General features: G+C 45.1%; 1 protein-coding gene across 2 annotated transcripts in view; it reads left to right on the forward strand.

Annotated features, from left to right (window-relative positions):
* Positions 1-13,721, forward strand: part of ELF5 (E74 like ETS transcription factor 5) — a 30,220-nt gene extending 16,499 nt beyond the window's left edge. For both annotated transcript variants that reach the window (XM_060159428.1, XM_060159427.1), the window contains exons 3-7: positions 581-814; positions 4,527-4,577; positions 9,755-9,823; positions 11,676-11,871; positions 12,339-13,721. In XM_060159428.1, coding sequence (XP_060015411.1) covers positions 581-814; positions 4,527-4,577; positions 9,755-9,823; positions 11,676-11,871; positions 12,339-12,435 — 647 coding nt within the window. In that variant the 3' untranslated portion in view covers positions 12,436-13,721. The remainder of the gene's footprint in view (positions 1-580; positions 815-4,526; positions 4,578-9,754; positions 9,824-11,675; positions 11,872-12,338) is intronic.
* The last annotated feature ends 9,666 nt before the right edge of the window (positions 13,722-23,387 follow it).

Here is a 23,387-nt window from a genome sequence, read left to right on the forward strand (position 1 = left end):
GTGGAAAAACCCGAATGAACTTTTTGGCCAATCCAATAATAAGTATTGAATTGATTGATAACTTTCTATGCACCATATAGTTTATAGGTGTTAACCACAAACTCCAGAACAGCCCTGTGAGTGGAGCATATTATCCCCATTTTACAGATGAGGAAACTGAGGCTTAAATGTCTATGGATCTTGTCCAAGTTGAAAGCAGCAGAACCAGGATTTGAACCCAGACCTGTCAGGCTCTAAAGGCTATGCTCTTGATGTCCTGTTGTCTGAAACCAAATACCTGAAGGGACTTTTTCTTTCCTTCTCCCCTAGTTTCCCCCTTTCAAGGAGCTCCCTAGCCAGGACCAGGTGTCTCGCCCCGTCATTCCCTCTTCTGCCAGTAAGGCCACTCGTAGGATCCAGTCCCCTCTGGTTTTCGCTTCAGGACAGAAGGTGACCAGGACCCCAGCAGAACAACCCAGGGCTGGAGTCCCCTTCAACTCATTGGACAGAGGATGAGGATGTTAGTAAAACTAGAGCCTCCTTTGAGGGACTTCTAATCCTCTCCTGGCTGTCATCCCTCACTTGTCTCTTCCTGGTACAGCCTGTGACTCCTACTGGCCGTCTGTCCACCCTGAGTACTGGACGAAGCGCCACGTCTGGGAATGGCTCCAGTTCTGCTGCGACCAGTATAAGCTGGATGCCAACTGCATCTCCTTCTGCCACTTCAACGTCAGCGGCCTGCAGCTGTGCAGTATGACACAGGAGGAGTTCATCGAGGCAGCTGGTGTCTGCGGGGAGTACCTGTACTTCATCCTCCAGAGCATGCGCTCACAAGGTCAGTGCCCAGAGGGCTGGGCTTTGAGGACAGGGACCCGGTGTTGGGACCAAATGACCTCGGAGGTCCTTCCCTACCATAGGACTCACATGGCGAAATTTTATTAGCTGCAACTCTCTGTTAAACCAAATCCCCTGCTAACCAGACCTTTCCGTACCCAGAAGCTCTAGCATGCTAGAATCAGAGATTGGAGGTAAAACGGGGTGAGTTACAAGGAAGCAAGCTGAGTACAGTTTTTTAAAAAAAGAAGAAGAAAGAAAGAAAAAGAAAACTAAAACACGTTCAAGGACCGCCCAGGAAACAGGCTGATACAACAAACTATTATGTTCATAAAGATTGTTAACCATAAAGGGTGGACAAAAAGAGGAGGCTTCTGCTTGACATTTTGTTAAGCAGAAGAAGAAAATTAACTAGACCCTTTCCCTTCCCTGTTTCCAGAGGAGTCCGACTAATTGCCATTTCCTTTTATCACATTCCTAGTGGTCAAGGATCGAATGGCCGCAAGGTGGCCCCAGTAGCATTATTTAACAGCAACATGCCCTGCAAGAGTAGAATGTTGCTGGACAGGTTTTTTAAACCCGGAAGCATTTTTTGTTTTGTTTTGTTTTGGTTTTGTTTTTTTGCGGTACGCGGGCCTCTCACTGTTGTGGCCTCTCCCGTTGCGGAGCACAGGCTCCGGACGCGCAGGCTTAGCGGCCATGGCTCACGGGCCCAGCCGCTCCGCGGCATGTGGGATCTTCCCGGACCGGGGCACGAACCCGTGTCCCCCGCATCGGCAGGCGGACTCTCAACCACTGCGCCACCAGGGAAGCCCCGGAAGCATTTTTTGAGAACATACTATTCTGTATCCCATATCACAGAGAAAGGAACTGAGGTCCTGAATTGTTAAGTGACTTCTCCAAGGTCAACAGGGCTGATTCATGGAAAGTCAGTACAAAGCAAGGACTGTGAGATCAGAAAGACCTTTGCTCCAACCCTGGCTCTCACACTTCGGAGCCGCAGGACCTCTGGCAAATGGCTTAACCTCTCTGAATCTCCACTGTCTCGCCTCTCTGGTGGGGTTATGGTACACACCTCCCCGGGCTTCTTGACAGGATTCAGTGAAACATCATCTAGCACAGCAAATACGGATGCAAATACAATGAATGGCAACTGTTTTTGTCATCATGAATATAACCAAGAGGCAGAAATTTTAAAAAATAAACACATCTCAGCTCAATTTTAAGAAAGACCTTTCTAAAAGTTAGCACCTTCTTTTAAAAAGGCAGCTTCAGGGGACTTGCCTAGTGGTCCAGTGGTTAAAACTTCGCCTTCCAATGCAGGGGGTATGGGTTCGATCCCTGGTTGGGGAGCTAGGATCCCACGTGCCTCGCAGCCAAAAAACTGAAACATAAAACAGAGGCACTATTGTAACAAATTCAATAAAAGCTTTTAAAAAAATGGTCCCCATCAAAAAAAATCTTTAATTAATTAATTAATTAAAAGGCGGCTTCAAAAGATAACTAAGGTAGGAAGCTCCCCGTCACTGGAGATAAGCAAGCAATCTAATAGCCCCCTGCTTGATGGCGGTGCCGTGGCAGGGATTCCTATTTGGGCGGAAACTCACAGAGTACCTTCCAGCTCTATGATTCTTTGCCCTCCCCTTGATCTCCCCTATCATGGGTGCCTGAAAGCAGGAAAGCTAAGGATGGGGGCTCTCAGGCACTGCTTGGTTTCTGCCCTGGGAGCCATAGCGCCCTGGGGTGAGGAAGGGACAAACAGACCTGCTGTCCACTGTTATCCAGTCTCTGCTTGATTATCGCCAGTGACAGTGACCTGCCAGGAGCAGTGGCCTCCACTCAGCAGGCCTTCCCTGAAAGGAGGCAAGTCTGAGCAAATCACAGAGGCTCAGGGAGGAACTGGGGGCTCCATTCAGAACCATCCCAAGGGGACAGCCTTGCACGAGAACCCCAGGGCCACAGAGATGAGTATTCCATCCTGAGAAAAGATTCAGCCTGGTACCGCCAGCCTCGGCAGAACGTCAAGTCAATCACGTTTGGTCTTCAGGCCCAGCAGTCCCTGTGCTGGAATCTCCCACCTCGGGCACTTCCATTCCTGGCAACTGTTACATCAAAAAATACCTATCCCTGGTCCCATTACCTCAAAGTCTGTGCAGAACAAATAAGCTAAAATCCAACTGTTTTTTTAAGCAGGCCACAAGTTGCCTCTTCTTATTCTAAGGAATCCCTGGAGTCACAAAGCTACCTCCAATGGTGGACTTTCAGGGACTCTATGGGCCAGGGCAGTTATCCTGTTGATCAGTAAGATGATCTACTCCATCAACGTGCTCTGTCCTCAAATTCCTCCTTTAATGTTCCTCAGGCCAGAATGTATACAGTGATTGAAATACATGTATTGTGACCAAAGTTTCCAGTGTCCCAATTTGCCCAGGACACGGTGTCTTCAACATTATCCTGTCTTTCATTCTCAAAAGTGTCCCTGTTTGGACAATAAATTGTATGTTAACTAGTTATTACCCAGTTCAGGCCTTATATTACCCCATAGATGAGGGCTCTGGAAGAAAATGACACAGAACAAGTTTTAGCAGGGAGAGGAGTTAAAGGGGGCTCTAGGCCCAGCGTGCTGTCTGGCTCAGCAGGTGTTGCAGTAGGATTGAAGGGCCCTGAAGCATGAAGACCCTGGTCGCTGGAAGGCGAAGTCGGCCGGAGAGGTGCAGGGCAGAGGGCAGGCTCCCCCAGCACAGGAGAGGAAGATCCCCCGTCACCCGCTCCTGTTCTCGGGAGGAGGGAAGAGAGTGCGTGGCTGACCAGAGCCAATCATTCCTAGAACCAGCGGCCCTAGGAATCAAGTCCCAACTCTGCTCTGTTCCTGTCTTCTCAGTAAATGGAAACTAGTCCTCACATTGGACACCAAGTTAGAAAGCAGATGTCGTTTGGCCTGTGCTGCTACATGAAAATGTGATCTGAAACTCTTGATTCGCCCCACTCTTCAGAGACCACCAAGGCCCCGACCGTCTCCAGACTCCTTTAAATCCTCATGTCGGGTTCTGCATTTCTTGCAGCCTCCCATGTCCATTTTTCTCTTTGACCTGCATGTAACAGGCGTTCAAATCCCCAAGGGATTAGAGATCACATCCCAGATCATAGACTCCGAGAGCCAACAGGGAGGGCAGGGGTGTTTCTGTCACATGTTGCCAGTAAGGAACACGAGCCCGGAGACAGGGTGACTGGGCAAGTCTACATGGGGGTCAGTGATTCGGCCCAGCTCAGAACCCAGGCCTCCTGATCCCAAGCCAGAACTCACTCCCAGTGCCCACTCAGAAAAGCCTAGAAGCTGCTGGGATGCGTGGCCCAGGGCTCTCTCCAGGTGGCCTTTAAAAACAAGGAGATCGAGGAATTCCTCGGTGGTCCAGTAGTTAGGACCCGGTGCTTTCACTGCCGGGGCCTGGTTCGGTCCCTGATCAGGGAACTAAGATCCCACACGCCTCGCAGGGCAGCCAAAAAAAAAAAAAAAAAAAAACGAGATTACATCTCTCAGGGGTGGCTTCAGGGTGGCCCTGTAAAGGCCAGGTGGTCTCCAAGGTTCCTTCTGAAATAAAAGTACCCTGCAAAGGGCACAGTGGCTCCCCTTCTCCCCAGTACCTTCCCTCGTGGCCTGGCTGGGGAAAGCAGGATTGTATGCCATGGTTTGCGGATTTCTTTTCCTCTTCCAGGTTACTCCTTTTTTAATGACCCTGAAGAGACCAAGGCCACCATCAAGGACTGTAAGTAACTGAGGTCAAAGTGCCCGAGGCCGTGTTGAGGCTATTGTTGGGCACGTGGGCTTGAATGATGCTCTTGTGGGACCACACTCAACGTCTGATGACCTGAAACAGTAAAGGCTAGAAGATGGCAGGAGAAACACGGTGGACAGAGCAAGTCTGTGGCTTCCTTAACCTCCCCCAGGCTCAGTTTCCTTGTCTATAAAATGGTGAGACACCCGCTGGGTTGTGAGGTGTTCAGGTAACAGTACATACAAAGCGCCTGGCCTGTGCCAGCAGTGTAGATGCTCCAAATACTGGTGCCTTTAGCAATAATAATCATAATTACTAACCATTAGAGGCCTTGGGGTTGATAATGTCTACAGAGAATCTGAGCTCACTAAGCAGGTCACGTTTATAATTGAAAGGTAATGGAGGATCTCAGATGGCCTTGTTGATTCTGAAAATTAACACTCACGGTTTCACTTCTGCAGATGGAGAAGGTTTAAGAAAGGGAACTTTGGAGCTTTCATTTTTTAAAGATGATGATGGTGACGATTGCTCTTAGTTACTGAGACCCACGCCAAGGTCCTGGCTCCCGGGCCTGGCCCACTAGGACAAAGTAGCCTCCTGGGGCTTCAAGCAGTGTTCCCATTCATCTTAAATCGCTATAAGATTCATAGCTACTGTTAGTGTTTGTGATGTGCCCAGCGCGGTGACAGGCCAAATATTCTACCTACATTAACTTATTTAATCCTCACGATAACTTTGCTAGATCGTAATGTTGTCCCCATTTGTATCTGAGGAAACTGGAGGTGCTGTAACTCAAAAGTTACAAGTTATAAGTCCATGCCGAGCAGAGATTCCAACTCATCTTCTCAAAGTCTATGCTCTTATATCCTGTGTCCTTCACCACGTGCCCACAGGTGCACGCACACATGCATGCACGCTCCCAGACCCTGCTGTCCACTCAGTTGAGACCTAAGACTCAGGACTCCTCTGGGTCTGGGCCCAGCTCCACAATGGTTCAGAGAACAGGAGATTTTCAACTTAGTACCTGCTGAAGGGGCCCAGGCCCGACAAGCTAGGAAACTGTCAGAACTGGCCCAAGTGAAGTACCCCAGCCCCTCTGCACTTGATGTCTCCTCTCCACACCCTCCCCACCTCCACCGCAGAAGCACCAGAGGACAAAGCCTACGGGCTGGCTTTGCTGCTGGGCATCTCCGGCTCCTGGCACGGGTGCAGGCTGTATGGCTGGACTGCTAGCATCATGGGGACGTGCGTGTGATGAGCTCGATTGAGAAACTGCCACGCCAGCCTCCACCCAGCTTCTGGAGGACAGCGGACCAGGATTTCAATCAACGACTGAGAACATATCCTTTGGCCACATTTTAACAGTCTCCAGTTTCAAGGCAGCCAAACCTCTCCAAACCCCACAGACAGCAGAGAGCCCGGGCCGTGTCCCCACTCGCCCTGTGGCAGGCACAGCTGCAGGGGCACATTGAAGATGAAGATCGTTGTGAGACAGGGAGCTGCCCCCCAGAGCACCGTGGAACTCCAGAGAGAAGTTTGGGGCGGGGCTCAGGGTACTGCTGCTGCCACCACCTCAGACTGACCTTGGGGACGTTTGGATCTGGGAAGCTGCCTCAATGTGGCCACGCACTGATGGCTTCAGCCCCTGTGCCCCCACTAACACCCTCACCCCACCACCCGCCAAGCAAGGCCTCCAGCCGAGCCGAGCCGTGACTACCCTCAAAGCCACCACTGAGGAGTAGGAACAGATAAAACAGGGTTATTTATCTCTGGCAAGACCCACAAGGGGAAACTCCCACCATCCCCACAGCCCTGCCTCGTGCTGACCCATCCTGTGTTCATCTCATCAAGCCAGATCTCTTCCATCCAAAGCATGCGGAGAAAGCATCAGAATTAACAGGGCGACTCTTCCACGTCTTGCCACTTTGGCATGTCAGAGAAAGCTTGTTGTCTAGTCACCAGTTAATAATTCGCCTGTGTTTGTCTTGATGACTCCATTTGTTGTCTCTCTTCTTAAAAGATTAAATTGAAACAGTGGCCAGGTCTTCTCTGCAGGTGATGCCGCAGAGCGTGACATTGGATCAGATAGGAGGGCAGAACCCTTCCTCGGTCTTGATCAACCGACCGTCAGCCCTGCTCACCTGCTCACCTGCATTCACCTCTCTCTACCTGGCGGCAACCCCACTGTCAGCTGATCTCACCTGAGCATTCACTGTGGCTTGGCCCGTATGCATGGGCCCGTTTTCCCACATCAATACAATTCCAGGCTGTAATGTAGGAAAGGGTGGAGGAGAGGCCGAAGGGACCCCGAGAGTTGAAGTCACGCATTCGTGTCATTGTTTGTTCCAGAGAATGATGCGCGGCAGTTATTAGGGCTGGGGGCCCTGATGCCGGACTGTTCACGTGCGATCTCAGCTCCAACGTCGGGCAGGCACATGACCTGGATCGTGCTCCCCAGACATCGCCAGGGCTCGCTCCGTTCTGCTCAGGCATCTTCTTGTCCGAGAGCTTTGTCTGTTCACTCTTATTACAATTGCAAGATCACTCAGCCCCTTCACCATGACCTCTATTCTCCCACCCCGCTACATCCCTCTCCATGGCATTTATCACCAACTGAAATAGGCCATGTTTGTTCACTGGACATTCCTTCCCACTTGGGTGCAAGTCCCCTGAGAGGAGAGCCTGGGACCTGTTTCGTGATGTCTGTCCCATGCCTGCTGCAGAGAGTACGCTGTGTCTCAGCACTCGCGAGCCCGTGAGTGAAGGACCTCCAGGGAGACGCCAGCCACTCGACACCTCGGTTTTCTTATACGTAAAGTAGGAGAGTAAGAAACGTGCATCATAAGGGTGGGCGAGATTGGGTGTGCACCTGGTAGTAGCAAACACTCAACAAACTTTAATAACTATTCTTTAAGTATCTATTGAACACCTGCCATGAAAGACATGCTGAAGCAGAAATTGTGAACATCTGCTTTGAAACGGAACTGCTCTGGGTTCAAGTCCTGGCTCCACCTCTCTGGATGAAATTCATAAACTCTGTGGGCTTCAGTTGCTCCTCAATAAATGGAAATAGCGATTATACCACACAGGGTCGTGGCAGGTATTAAATGAGATACTGTATGTGAAGCCCTTACAAGCACTTGGCACTTAGTAAGCGCTCCTTTAATATCAGCTGTCATTACACATGAACAACGGACGAGATGGACCTCTACGGTAGAGGTAGAAAGGGACCAATGCTGGAACACTGAGGAACACGCAGGTGCTATGGGACAGAGAGGGCTCTAACCCAGAGGGTGAGTTCCGAGAAGACTTCCTGATGAGGTTTTGTGAGAGTGGGTTCAGCTGGGTGGAAGTGGGGAGCGGGAAGCATGTGCAAAGGAAGCAGGAGAAAGTCAAGCCCCATTGCGACCATCTGTCCCAAAGGAGGGACGATGTTGGGGAGCAGCAAGGGATAAGCCTGGAGAACTGGGTGGAGGTCCATGTGTGAAGGGCCTGACTAACGTGGCAGCCTCTGCGCGGGAGACCACAGGGTACCACTGCAGGATGTCACACCAGGGAGTGACAAGACCCACTGGCACTGAGACAGGCCCCTCCTGGGCAGTGATGTGGTACACAGGACACCATTCCCTCCATGGACAGCATACTTATTCTGTCATTCAGTATTTATAGCATCATGTCCCTACAGCAGGGAAGGTGAGTAGAGTGCAGCATGGTGGCCGCTCCACAATACTTACTGAGCACCTACTATATGCCCAGCACTGTGCTAGGTGCTGGGGGATACAGGTGGGAACACAAATCCCTGCCCTCTAGTAGGAAAAGTCAGCCAGTGAGCAAAATAAATAAATATATAATATGTTCCATGGTGATGAATATGACAGCAAAAAATAAAACTAGCACATGGAGTGTTGAGTAGGGTGAGCGTGTGCAATTCCAGCTCAGGCAGTCAGAGAAGGCCTCACTGAGAAGGTGACTTTGAGCAAAGATGGAGATGAGGGCGTGAGCCCCTGGACATCCAAGGGAAGAGCACTGAGGGCAAAGGGAGCAAGTGCCCCAAGGCGGGATGTGCCCGTGAGTTTCAGAAGGAGCCGGGAGGCCAGTGTGGCTGGAGTGGGCTGAGCAAGTGATGTGGGGGCAGGGAGGGGTGCTGGTACCCCTTTTACTTTTTAATCATATACACTTTGCAGCAACGTGAGTGTCTCAGACTTACAGTGTGATTTCTAGTTTAACTCGGCCTTGAGGGCACACCTTGTTTTCTGCTCTTCATAAGCTCTACTCTCTTTGCTTTTACCTGTGTCCCTTCTAGTCTGTTCTCCACACACTAGCCAGAGGGATCTTCTTTAAAAGTAGACCTTGTTAAAGTCCTAAGTCTTTGCTTTACTCTTTGAATAAAATCCCACGTTCTGGGCTTCCCTGGTGGCGCAGTGGTTGAGAGTCCGCCTGCCGATGCAGGAGACGCGGGTTCGTGCCCCAGTCCGGGAAGATCCCACATGCCGCGGAGCGGCTGGGCCCGTGAGCCATGGTCGCTGAGCCTGCGCGTCCGGAGCCTGTGCTCCGCAACGGGAGAGGCCACAGCAGTGAGAGGCCCGCGTACCACCAAAAAAAAAAAAAAAAAAAAATCCCACATCCTTACCATGTGCCCACGTACCTGCCGGCAGCCCGGGGCCCCTACCGCCACGCCTGGGCACCCCACGCCAAGCCTGGTCGCCACCCTGGGCTTTGCACATGCTGCTCTTTCCCTCTGGGACATCCTCCCACCTCCTGACATCAGCGTGAGTGTCTCCCGTCCAGGAGACTCGCCCTGGCCACCCCATCTACAGCAGGTGCTTTCCTCCGCCTCGTTCTCTATCTAAGGCCTCCTTCCTTCATAACACTTAACTCAATGGCGATTTGTGTTTTCCTTGGCCAATAGTCCTTAACCTCCAGGTGAGCAGGGACCAAGTCTGTGTTGTTCACTTTCTATCTCCAGCTCAGAGCCCGGAACTTGGCACACAGTAGGGCCCCAGTGTTGAATACAAACGCTCCTTAAACCTACTAATTATTCCCAAAGAGCCCAGCACGCTGTCTCCTACCACAAAGGTGTTCAATTAATAGTTGCCCATTTGGTGTGATTTGAGGTCGGAACGCGGCCTCCAGCTTCCTTCCTACAGCTGTAAATCACTCTGTTGCAGACGCTGTCTCCAGTTGCTTGAAAACAAGTGGCATCAAAAGTCAAGACTGTCACAGTCATAGTCGAACAAGTAAGTGTAAGAGATGCCATCTGTCATTGGTAATTTCTTAAAACCATTCATGAGACAAAGTAATCTACTTTAATGAGCTTTGAGACTCCGTGTTTGAGTGAGTCCCGTTATTTCCCAAAGAACATAGCAGAGAAATTGATGATTACCGTTATAAGTGTTATCAAAATCCAATTTCTTTCTTTTGCCTTGGAAATGGTATCAGGAGAATTAAAGTAATGTTCTAACCACGTTAAATTTCTGAATAAGTGTTTGTTTCTCCTGGTCTACCGTGAATCCTTCTCACTGAAGTACTCAGGGATGATACTAAAGAAACCACATGAGTTGGCAATTCTGTTAGCTTTCCCAGAACTAAGATCTACCCAGGACAGGGTCGAGCCTGCTGGGCTTGGTTCTAGCCATTTAACATGTATTAAATCATAATCCTCTAACCTGTGTTATGAGGTAGGTACTCTTATGTTGACTTAAAAAAATGCACAACATGGGAGTTGCAAGTTAAGTTTTTGGGGGGCAAAATGAGGACTGCAGCCCAGGAGACAGCGGTTCAGGTAACTCTGAGAAACTGTCCCAAAGAGGCGAGGGGAGGAGCCAGGAGATACAGGAGTTTTGCAGCAAAGAGCAGGTGATGGGAACGTCAGAAGATTATTGATTTTTCTTTTTTGTTTTTCTAACATCTTCATTGGAGTATAATTGCTTTACAATGGTGTGTTAGTTTCTGCTTTATTACTGGGCATATCCCCTGAGAAAACCATAATTCAAAAAGAGTCATGTACCACAATGTTCATTGCAGCTCTATTTACAATAGCCAGGACATGGAAGCAACCTAAGTGTCCATCGACAGATGAGTGGATAAAGAAGATGTGGTACATATATACAATGGAATATTAGCCATAAAGAGAAACGAAATTGAGTTATTTGTAGTGAGGTGGATGGACCTAGAGTCTGTCATAAAGATTATTGTTAATTAAAGACAACCAAATGTCTCAACTTAAAGAATTCAGCGCTTTTCTAGGTATGGGAAGATGCAAGAGTCTGGGCTCAGTGAAATCATTCCTTTGATATGCACCTCAGCTATCCGGGGCCAGTATCCTGTATTTTCACATCCTGAGTTTCCTCAGGGCTCGCCTTAGGGAGTGGCTGCAGTCTGATGGCTGCTAGATGGCAGGGATCCTTTTCAGCCCTGAGTCGCCTCAGGGCTCACCGGCTCACGTTGGAGGGTTGCAATCATTGATGACTGTGCCATCCTTTGTGTATTGATATGGCAGGAAATATTCCATTTGTAAATATTCCATTCCATTTATAAATATTCCATTTATCACTTACTAACCCATTTTAGAGAGAAGATAACTAGAGAGATTTGGTTACAGAGCTAGAAGAGGTGAATTCAGGACCCAAACCCAGCCAGCCAGGCTCCAGAGCAAGTCTTAACTATGATACAATGGAACAAGAGAAATACCAGTTTTTCATGCAAAACATAATGGCAGGATTAGTCCAGCCAGACAGTTGTAGCTATGGGATCTCAGTACAACCACACTGCTTTTCAGAAAGAAGAATGGAAACGTCATTCGACTGTCATTTCATTAATTCCGTAGAATTAGTTGGTAGTTCCATCGAGCAGGGAAAGTTCGTGAGCCAGTGTTGCTGGTCGATGTAAATAGGATGTCTCTGTGTGTGTGTTGTAATTACTTTAGTAGAAGAGGACATTTCACAGCTAGGTATGGTTCCAAGTAGAACGCTCGGTCATCACTTTGGGAAATAACCATGAAGGAGCATTTCTCATGGGTTCATGAGAAGTTGTACAACTCTTCAATTTTTCTGTTTTAGTTTTTAGCTAACTTTTTTTCCTTCCCTAAAGGCCTCCAGAGCTCTCACCTATGGGAATTTGTGAGAGACCTGCTTCTATCTCCTGAGGAAAACTGTGGCATTCTGGAATGGGAAGATAGGGAACAAGGTATTTTTCGGGTGGTTAAATCAGAAGCCCTGGCAAAGATGTGGGGACAAAGGAAGAGAAATGACAGAATGACGTATGAAAAGTTGAGCAGAGCTCTGAGGTAAGTGAACAGCATGAAATGCCGTGAGCCTTCAGGCAGAGTTATATAAAAAGTGTCATGAGACAACACTTCGGCTCTTAGGTACAGGTGGGATTAGGGTTTGTAAACTGACACGCTGTCCTTTCCATTCTTGGCAGTGTTCCCCGGAGATCACTCTGAAGCCAGGCTATCAGACACACACACACACACACACACACACACACACACACACACACACACACACACACACACACACACGGTTTTGAACCAGATGTGGTGAGGTTCGCTCTTCAAGGTTTAAGTGTAAGTTGATAAGAGGGTGTGAAAATACCAGTGTAACGAAAGTGTAAGTTGATAAGAGGGTGTGAAAATACCAGGGTAACGAAAGACCAGCCTGTCACCTGAGAGGAAAGAGGAACGTGTTTATGCGCTGTTGTTTTCCCAGGGTATGAACCCTCCTCACGTCCCTCTTCTGCCGTCTTTCACAGGTACTACTATAAAACAGGAATTCTGGAACGGGTCGACCGAAGATTAGTATACAAATTTGGAAAAAATGCACATGGGTGGCAGGAAGACAAGCTATGATCTCCTCCATCATCAAGCTCATTTTATGGATTTCAGTCTTTTAAAACAATAGATTGCAATAGACCTTGAAAGTTCACTCTTTTAAAAGCCTGCAAACGTGCTGATAAAATTTCTCCACATCTCAGCTTACATTTGGATTCAGAGTTGTTGTCTACTTGGGGGTGATGACAGCAACCCTTAAGAAATTCCTTTTTTTTTTTTTTTTTACCCGAGGGGAGGAGGGGATGATCTTTTGTGGTACCCGGATCAAACATCACTTCCCTAATGAAGAGTTGCAGAACCACAATGCCCTGTGCCATTGCTGCTGCTCAGAGAAAAAGGATCCAATTCTGCCATTAGAGGCTCATCGGTGCTCCCATTCCAAAGGCTCAAAAGTTTTCACATAGTTAACTGTGGCAGCTCACAAAGCAAAAAAGAAGTGATTAGTTTGTAGTTAATATAGTAGGACAGGGTGAGATGTGGGTAAGACAAACATACTGTAGATTTTAAATTGTTAAAGTCAAATTCCATAGAAAAGTTTCTTAATTAGTAAAGGAGCTAAGCCGTCAAGCTGGTACATAATTGGACTTAGCACAGGCTAATAGCGAGTTTCTTAACCAGAACATCTTTTTAGCCACTCAGCAAAACTCCCATGGCCATCCTTCCGGAGTAACACAAAATTAGGCACATTCTTAATTCTTGCTGAGTGTATTCCCCCTCTTCTCCTAGGTGGGAGGCATCAGATGTGCAAAGAGTCGACAGACGCTTACATCAATTTCCAAATCACCTCTGTTTTATGATTCAAGTTCTCAACACAATAAAATCGTAATTCATTGATTCTGTCTGTGGGCAAGACGTTACACCTTTATAGAACTGGGAATGTCTTGATGGCTCTGTAATGGCCAATTAAATTATGAGCCTCTCGTTTTGTCTTCCCACCCGATGAGTACGCAAGCTCTAAAATGCATATTTCCTTGACAAAATTAGCGATGTTGGATATACACCAGTGAATGTTCACAAGTTAAAGTATGCACTGACATTTTCTCATCAGTCACCGGTAGGTGAGCCATTAGTGACCTCCAGCTGGGTGGACTGCGCCTAGAACTCCTTCCCCAGAGCAGGAAGCCTCATGTGACGAGGCACTGAACGACAATACAGGCTGAGGGCCTCCATCTTAGAGTTTCACGTCAAAAGTAACTTGTTTTTAAAAAATGTGAATGACTGTAAAATAGTCTATTTTTTAGATTCATGTGTTTTCCAGGTGGATACAGTTTGTAAACAATGTGAATAAAATATTTTAAATGTTACACTGTCTCCATATTGTCCAATTTAGCAAGGCCAACTCAACAAACATTGACAACCTATAAAACCTTTGATGACCCTTCCACTTCCTAGCATTTAGGAGATGGAGAGTCCCAGAGAGCCCCAAAAGATGCAAGGAATATATGAAGTGATCCTCCACACCACCTTTCTATCCTAAGCCAGAGGTCCCCTCACAAGATGGAAGCCATGGTCCAGTGGGTCCCACAGCTATGTTTTTGTTTTTTTGCTTGTGTTTTGAGGTTTTGTTTTGTTTCTTATTTTGAATTAGTTGCCTTATTTAAAAATCAGGAGATTTACAGACAAATCCAGATTACCAATTTCTTTTTGAAAATCCCATCTGGTACCACTAGTTTCTCAGTGCCTGTCACAGTAATTTCCTGGACCTGTGTGGAAGAGCATTTGGTCACCACTTCATGCTGCCTCACACGCTGAACTTTGTTCTTGCACTGTTGTGGTTGGTTTGAGGGTTTTCTTTGTTGTTTTCTTTTTAATACAATTTTTAAAGGTTACACTCCATTTACAGTTATTACAAACTATTGGCTATATTCCCCATACTGTACGGTACATCCTTGTGGCCTATTTTACACCCAATAGTGTGTGCCTTCCCCTCCCCCATCCCTACCTTGCCCCTCTCCAACCAGCAACCACCAGTTTGTTCTCCACATCTCTGAGTCTGCTTCTTTTTAGTTATATTCACCAGTTGGTTGTGTTTTTTAGATTCCACATATAAGGGTATCATACAGTATTTGTTGTTCTCTGACTTATTTCACTAAGGATAATTACCTCCAAGTCCATCCACATGGCGGCTAATGGCAAAATTTCATTCTCTTTTATGGCTGAGCAATATTCCATTGTATATATGTACCACATATTCTTTATCCATTCATCTGTCGATGGACACTTAGGTGGCTTCCATATCTTGGCAATTGTAAATAATGCTTCTTTGAACACTGCAGTGTATGTATCTTTTTTTTAACATTTTTATTGGAGTATAATTGCTTTATGATGTTGTGTTAGTTTCTGCTGTATAACAAAGTGAATCAGCTATATACATACATATATCCCCATATACCCTCCCTCTTGCATCTCCCTCCCACCCTCCTTATCCCACCCCTCTAGGCGGTCACAAAGCACCGAGCTCATCTCCCTGTGCTATGCGGCTGCTTTCTACTAGCTATCTATTTTACATTTGGTAGTGTATATATGTCCATGCCACTCTCTCACTTCATCCCAGCTTACCCTTCCCCCTACCCGTGTCCTCAAGTCCATTCTCTACGTCTGCGTTTTTATTCTTGTCCTGCCCCTAGGTTCCTCAGAACCATTTTTTTTTTTTTAGATTCGATATATATGTGTTAGCATACAGTATTTTTTCTCTTTCTGACTTATTTCACTCGTATGATAGGATCTAAGTCCATCCACCTCACTATAAATAACTCAATTTCGTTTTTTATTTATGGCTGAGTAATATTCCCTTGTATATATGTGCTACAACTTCTTTATCCATTCATCTGTCAATGGATACTTAGGTTGCTTCCATGTCCTGGCTATTGTAAGTAGTGCTGCAATGAACATTGTGGTACATGACTCTTTTTGAATTATGGTTTCCTCAGGGTATATGCCCAGTAGTGGGATTGCTGGGTCATATGGTAGTTCTATTTTTAGTTTTGTAAGGAACCTCCATACTGTTCTCCATAGTAGCTGTATCAATTTACATTCCCACCAACAGTGCAAGAGGGTTCCCTTTTCTCCACACCCTCTCCAGCATTCACTGATTGTAGATTCTTTGATGCTGGCCATTCTGAATGGTGTGAAGTGATACCTCATTGTAGTTTTGATTTGCATTTCTCTAATGATTAGTGATGTTGAGCATCCTTTCACGTGTTTGTTGGCAATCTGTACATCTTCTTTGGAGAAATGTCTATTTAGGTCTTCTGCCCATTTTTGGATTGGCTTGGTTTATTTTTTTGATATTGAGCTGCATGTGCTGGTTGTATAATTTGGAGATTAATCCTTTGTCAGTTGCTTCATTTGCAAATATTTTCTCTCATTCTGAGGGTTGTCTTTTGGTCTTGTTTATGGTTTCCTTTGCTGTGCAAAAGCTTTTAAATTTCATTAGGTGCCATTTGTTTATTTTTGTTTTTATTTCCATTTCTCTAGGAGGTGGGTCAAAAAGGATCTTGCTGTGATTTATGTCATAGAGTGTTCTGCCTATGTTTTCCTCTAAAAGTTTGATAGTGTCTGGCCTTACATTTGGGTCTTTAATCCTTTTTTTTTTTTTTTTTTTTTGCGGTACGCGGGCCTCTCACTGTTGTGGTCTCTCCCGTTGCAGAGCACAGGCTCCGGACGCGCAGGCTCAGCGGCCATGGCTCACGGGCCCAGCCACTCCGCAGCATGTAGGATCTTCCAGGACGGGGGCACGAACTCGCGTTCCCTGCATCAGCAGGCGGACCCTCCACCACTGCACCACCAGGGAAGCCCCCTTAATCCATTTTGAGTTTATTTTTGTGCATGGTGTTAGGGAGTGGTCTAATTTCATTCCTTTACGTGTAGCTGTCCAGTTTTCCCAGCACCACTTATTGAAGAGGATGTCTTTTCTCCATTGTATACTCTTGCCTTCTTTATCAAAGATAAGGTGGCCATACGTGCATGGGTTTATCTCTGGGCTTTCTATCCTGTTCCAATGAGTTATATTTCTGTTTTTGTGCCAGTACCATACTGTCTTGATCACTGTAGCTTTGTAGTATAGTCTGAAGTCAGGGTGCCTGATTCCTCCAGCTCCGTTTTTCTTTCTCAAGATCACTTTGGCTATTCACAGTGTTTTGTGTTTCCACACAAATTGTGAAATTTTTGTTCTAGTTCTGTGAAAACTGAAATTTGTAGTTTGATAGGGATTGCATTGAATCTGTAGATTGCTTTGGGTAGTATAGTCATTTTTCACAATGTTGATTCTTCCAATCCAAGAACATGGTTTATCTCTCCATCTGTTTGTATCATCTTTAATTTCTTTCATCAGTGTCTTATAGTTTTCTGCATACAGGTTTTTTGTCTCCTTAGGTAAGTCTATTCCTAGGTATTTTATTTTTTTTTGTTGCAATGGTAAATGGGAGTGTTTCCTTAATTTCTCTTTCAGATTTTCATCATTAGTGTATAGGAATGCAAGAGATTTCTGTGCATTAATTTTGTATCCTGCTACTCTACCAAATTCATTGATTAGCTCTAGTAGTTTTCTGGTAGCATCTTTAGGATTGTCTATGTATAGTATCATGTCATCTGCAAACAGTGACAATTTTATTTCTTCTTTTCCGTGTGTATTCCTTTTATTTCTTTTTCTTCTCTGATTGCTGTGGCTAAAAGTTCCAAAACTATGTTGAATAATAGTGGTGAGAGTGGGCAACCTTGTCTTGTTCCTGATCTTAGAGGAAATAGTTTCAGTTTTTCACCATTGAGAATGATGTTTGCTGTGGGTTTGTCATATATGGCCTTTATTATGTTGAGATAGGTTCCCTCTATACCTACTTTCTGGAGAATTTTTATCATAATTGAGTGTTGAATTTTGTCGAAAGCTTTTTCTGCATTTATCGAGATTATCATATGGTTTTTATCCTTCAGTTTGTTAATATGGTGTATCACATTGATTGATTTGCATATATTGAAGAATCCTTGCATTCCTCGGATAAACCCAACTTGATCATGGTGTTTGATCCTTTTAATGTGCTGTTGGATTCTGTTTGTTAGTATTTTGTTGAGGATTTTTGCATCTATGGTCATCAGTAATATTGGCCTGTAGTTTTCTTTTTTTGTGACATCTTTGTCTGGTTTTGGTATCAGGGTGATGGTGGCCTCATAGAATGAGTTTTGGAGTGTTCCTCCCTCTGTTATATTTTGGAAGAGTTTGAGAAGGATCAGTGTTAGCTTTTCTCTAAATGTTTGATAGAATTCACCTGTGAAGCTACCTGGTCCTGGGCTTTTGTTTGTTGAAAGATTTTTAATCACAGTTTCAATTTCAGTGCTTGTGTTTGGTCTGTTTATATTTTCTATTTCTTCCTGGTTCAGTCTCGGAAGGTTGTACTTTTCTAAGAATTTGTCCATTTCTTCCAGGTTGTCCATATTATTGACATAGAGTTGCTTGTAATAATCTCTCATGATCCTTAGTATTTCTGCAGTGTCAGTTGTTACTTCTCCTTTTTCATTTCTAATTCTGTTGATTTGAGTCTTCTCCCTTTTTTTCTTGATGAGTCTGGCTAATGATTTATCAATTTTGTTTATCTTCTCAAAGAACCAGCTTTTAGTTTTATTGATCTTTGCTATTGTTTCCTCCATTTCTTTTTCATTTTTTTCTGATCTTATCTTTATGATTTCTTTCCTTCTGCTAACTTTGGGAATTTTTTGTTCTTCTTTCTCTAATTGCTTTAGGTGTAAGGTTAGGTTGTTTATTTGAGATGTTTCTAGTTTCTTGAGACAGGATTATATTGCTATAAATTTCCCTCTTAGAACTGCTTTTGCTGCATCCCATAGGTTTTGTGTCATCGTGTTTTCATTGTCATTTCTTTCTAGGTATTTTTTGATTTCATCTTTAATTTCTTCGGTGATCTCTTTGTTATTTAATATGTGTAGTTTAGCTTCCATGTGTTTGTATTTTTTACAGTTTTTTTTCCTGTAATTGATATCTAGTCTCATAGCGTTGTGGTCGGAAAAGATACTTGATACCATTTCAATTTTCTTAAATTTACCAAGGCTCGATTTGTGACCCAAGATATGGTCTATCCTTGAGAATGTTCCATGTGCACTTGAAAGTGTATTCTGCTGTTTTTGGATGGGATGTCCTATATATATCAATTAAGTCCATCTTGTTTAATGTGTCATTTAAAGCTTGTGTTTCCTTATTTATTTTCATTTTGGATGATTTGTCCATTGGTGAAAGTGGGGTGTTAAAGTCCCCTACTACGATTGTGTTACTGTCGATTTCCCCTTTTATGGCTGTTAGCATTTGCCTTATGTATTGAGGTGCTCCTATGTTGGGTGCATAAATATTTTCAATTGTTATATCTTCTTCTTGGATTGATCCCTTGATCATTATGTAGTGCCCTTCTTTGTCTCTTGTAATAGTCTTTATTTTAAAGTCTATTTTGTCTGATATAAGAATTGCTACTCCAGCTTTTTTTTTTAAACGTCTTTATTGGAGTATAATTGCTTTACAATGGTGTGTTAGTTTCTGCTTTATAACAAAGTGAATCAGTTATACATATACATATATCCCCATGTCTCTTCCCTCTTGCATCTCCCTCCCTATCCCACCCCTCTAGGTGGTCACAACTCCAGCTTTCTTTTGATTTCTATTTGCATAGAATAGCTTTTTCCGTCCCCTCCCTTTCAGTCTGTATGTGTCCCTAGGTCTGAAGTGGGTCTCTTGTAGACAGCATATATACAGGTCTTGTTTTTGTATCCTTTCAGCCAGTCTATGTCTTTTGGTTGGAGCATTTAATCCATTTATATTTAAGGTAATTATCAATATGTATGTAAGAAAATTACCATTTTCTTAATTGTTTTGGGTTTATTTTTTTAGGTCTTTTCCTTCTCTTGTCTTTCCTGCCTAGAGAAGTTCCTTTAGCATTTGTTGTAAAGCTGGTTTGGTGGTGCTGAATTCTCTTAGCGTTTGCTTGTCTGAAAAGCTTTTGACTTCTCCATCGAATCTGAATGAGATCTTTGCTGGGTAGAGTAATCTTGGTTGTAGGTTTTTCCCTTTCATCACTTTAAATATATCCTGCCACTCCCTTCTGGCTTGTAGAATTTCTGCTGAAAGATCAGCTGTTAACCTTATGGTTATTCCCTTGTATGTTATTTGTTCTTTTTCCCTTGCTGCTTTTAATACTTTTTCATTGAATTTAATTTTTGATAGTTTGATTAATATGTGTCTTGGCATGTTTCTCCTTAGATTTATCCTGTATGGGACTCTCTGCGCTTCCTGGACTTGACTATTTCCTTTCCCATATTAGGGAAGTTTTCAACTATAATCTTTTCAAATATTTTCTCAGTCCCTTTCTTTTTCTCTTCTTCTTCTGGGACCCCTATAATCCGAATGTTGGTGCATTTAATGTTGTTCCAGAGGTCTCTGAGACTGTCCTCAATTCTTTTCATTCTTTTTTCTTTATTTTTCTCTGTGGTAGTTATTTCCACTATTTTATCTTCCAGGTCACTTAATCGTTCTTCTGCCTCAGTTATTCTGCTATTGATTCCTTCTAGAGAATTTTAAATTTCATTTATTGTGTTGTTCATCATTGTTTGTTTGCTCTTTAGTTGTTCTAGGTCCTTGTTTCTTGTATTTTCTCCATTCTATTTCCAAGATTTTGGATCATCTTTACTATCATTACTCTGGATTCTTTTTCAGGTAAACTGCCTATTTCCTCTTCGTTTGTTTGGTCTGATGGGTTCTTACCTTGCTCCTTCATCTGCTGTGTGTTTCTCTGTCTTCTCATTTTGCTTAACTTACTGTGTTTGGGGTCTCCTTTTCATAGGCTGCAGGTTTGTAGTTTCCGTTGTTTTTGGTGTCTGCTCCCAGTGGCTAAGATTGTTTCAGTGGGTTATGTAGGCTTCCTGGTGGAGGGGACTAGTGCCTGTGTTCTGGTGGATGACGCTGGATGTTGTCTTTCTGGTATGCAGGACCGCGTCCAGTGGTGTGTTTTGGGCTGCCTGTGACCTTGTTATGATTTTAGGCAACATCCCTGCTAATGCGTGGGGTTGTGTTCCTGTCTTTCTAGTTGTTTGGCATAGGTGTCCAACACTGTAGCTTGCTGGTCGTTGAGTGGAGCTGGGTCTTAGTGTTGAGCTGGAAATCTCTGGGAGAGCTTTTGCTGTTTGATACTATGTGGAGCCAGAAGGTCTCTGGTGGACCAATGTCACGAACTTAGCTCTCCCACCTCAGAGGCACAGGCCTGACACCCTGCCAGAGCACCAAGACCCTGTCAACCACACAGCTCAGAAGAAAAGGGAGAAAAAAAGAAAAAGATAAAGAAAATAATAAAGTTATTAAAGTAAAAGTATTTTTTAAATTATTAAAAATAAAAAAATTAAAAGTAATAAAAAAAGAAAAAACAAAAACAACAAAAAACAGGCAGACAGACCCTAGGGCAAATGGTAAAAGCAAAGCTACACAGACAAAAATCACATGAAGACGCATACACATACCCACTCAGAAAAAGAGAAAAAGGAAACATACATATATATATATATATACACATATAAAAATACATATATATACACATATAAAAATACATATATATATATACATATAAAAAGAGGTAGATTGCCTATTTCATCTTCATTTATTGGGTCTTGTAGGTTTTTACCTTGCTCCTTTGCCTGTAACATTTTTTTTTTTGTCATTTCATTCTTTTTTTTTTTTTTTTTTGATGGGTAGGGCTGTATTCCTGTCTTACTGGTTGTTTGGCCTGAGGCATCCAGCACTGGAGTTTGCAGGCAGTTGGATAAAGCTGGGTCTTGGTGCTGAGATTAGGACCTTCAGGAGGTCTCACTCCAATTAATATTCCCTGGGGTCTGAGGTTCTCTGTTAGTCCAGCAGTTTGGACTTGGAGCTCCCACCACAGGAGTGCAGGCTCGACCTCCAGCCTGGGAACCAAGATCCTGCAATCTGTGTGGTGTGGCACAAAAAAAAAAAAAAAGGAAATAAAGAAAGAAAGAAAAAGAGGAGCAGTACAATATCAAAGAAGAAAAAACAAAATAAAATTAGAAAGATAAAAAATATATTAGGAAAAATAAAAATATAATTGAAACAATTGCAACAAGGTAAAATAAAACCACAATAGAGAAAAGAAAAAAAAGGGGGGAGGGGTGCAGAGGGAACAAAAGGAGAGAACAATAACAAAGTATAAAGAATAAAATAAAATTAGAAAAATAAAGATTTATTAGGAAAAATAAAAATATAAATGAATCAACAACAATGTAAAACAGAACCCCAGTGTAAAAGAGGGAAAAAAAAGCCTTGCAGGCAGAGTTTAGGTGGAAGGGGAACTTAGGCAGGGGTGGGGTTTAGGGTGGGGCGGGACCTAGGCGAGTGGGGGGTGACGTTTGAGCATGGGGCGGGGCCTCTGCTTAGGACCTGTGCAGAAGGGGAGGGGCAGCAGGTGGAAAGGAGGTGCTCTGGAGTGTGGAGTTTGGAGGCGAGGCCCTGAGTGAGCATGTGTGGTCGGGGTTAGGCCCATTGTGTTGGAGGGGGTCTCAGAGGGGGTCTCCAAGGGTAGAGATTGGGCCCTGGCCGGGGTGTGGGGTGGGGCCTGGGCTCTGCATGGCAGCAGGGAGGCTCCGAGGGCAGAGGATTAGGCCTGGGAGCCCAACTGGCTCCCCGGTGCCTAAGTGGACAGGGAAAGCCCTGGTCCTTTTCCCTTCTGTTCCTTCGTGCCCCTCCCCCACCGTCTCCCCCAGGGTCTCCCCCGTCCCTGCTGGACCCCTAACTGTGGGTGGGTCCTGCTGGGTGTAGGAACTCCTCCCCTCCCCCAGCCACCCCTCAGGGATACGGTCCCGCAGGTCCGGCCTTTACTTTCGCTCCCCCTTCCCTCCCTCCCACTCCCTCAGGACCCGCGTGGCTGGAGGGGGCCTAGGTGGGCAGAGCATCAGGCCCGGGATCTCAGCAGGTTCCTGGGGACCCAAGTGGGCAGGGGAAACCTGGCCGCACTCCCTTTTGATCCTCTGTCCTCCCAGTGGTCCCCAATCTCCCCCTTTGGGCATGGAATCCCTTCCCCTCCCCCAGCCGCCCTTCAGGGGCTCCATTCTCGTCCCACCTCCACTTCTCCTCCCCCTTCACTCCCCCCATGCCCCACGTCCTACGTGGTCATGGGGGTTCCTCCTGTCCCCTTAGGTGTCCGTGGTCCCCCACCGGTGCCTGGTAGGTGCCCCGCTTGTGAGGAGACGCGAATTCCGTGTCATCCTAGTATGCCACGTTGACTCCGCCCTCCACGTGTATCTTTTTGAATTACTGTTTTTGTTTTTTTCATATCTATATGTAGGAGTGGAATTGCTGGGTCACATGGTAGTTCTATTTTTCGTCATTTTGGGAAACTTCCATACTGTTTTCCACAGTGGCTGCACCAATCTACTTTCTGTTTGGGGTTTTTTGTTCTTGTTTTTCATGCATCCAGAATGCTTCTACATTGTGAAATGGGGACCCCTGTCCCGGCCAGGTGAAGAGGGAAGTACCATGTTGATGGACTGGATCAAAGCTCACAGTCCAGCTGAAAGAAGAGACTGTCCAGGAAACTGGAAATTAGCTAACAGGAGGGGAGCTGGGAGCTTTCAGGCAACGAGCTTGGCAGTGAAGAACCAGAACCAAGAAGTTCCGGGGGATGGCAGGGACTGAGGTGGGGGCAGGGCAGGCAGCGGTGGACGGTGATGAGGAGTCACTCACTACCTAAGAGAAGCTGCCCCCGACCCAGAGAGGGCCATCAGGCGATTCAGAGAACAAAAAAATTAATCCCTCTGCTACTCAAAAAGTTTTCATTTTATAAAACCATTAAACTAGCATCCTCTTTCTATGAGTTTCCAGGGCTGCCCAAGTCACCAAATGTGGTGGCTTAAAACAATGGAAATTCATTCTCTCACAATTCTGGAGGCTGAGTCCAAAATCAAGGTATTCCAGGGCC

The sequence above is a fragment of the Lagenorhynchus albirostris genome, chromosome 9, assembly GCF_949774975.1.
Source record: "Lagenorhynchus albirostris chromosome 9, mLagAlb1.1, whole genome shotgun sequence".
NCBI classification, from domain to species: domain Eukaryota; kingdom Metazoa; phylum Chordata; class Mammalia; order Artiodactyla; family Delphinidae; genus Lagenorhynchus; species Lagenorhynchus albirostris.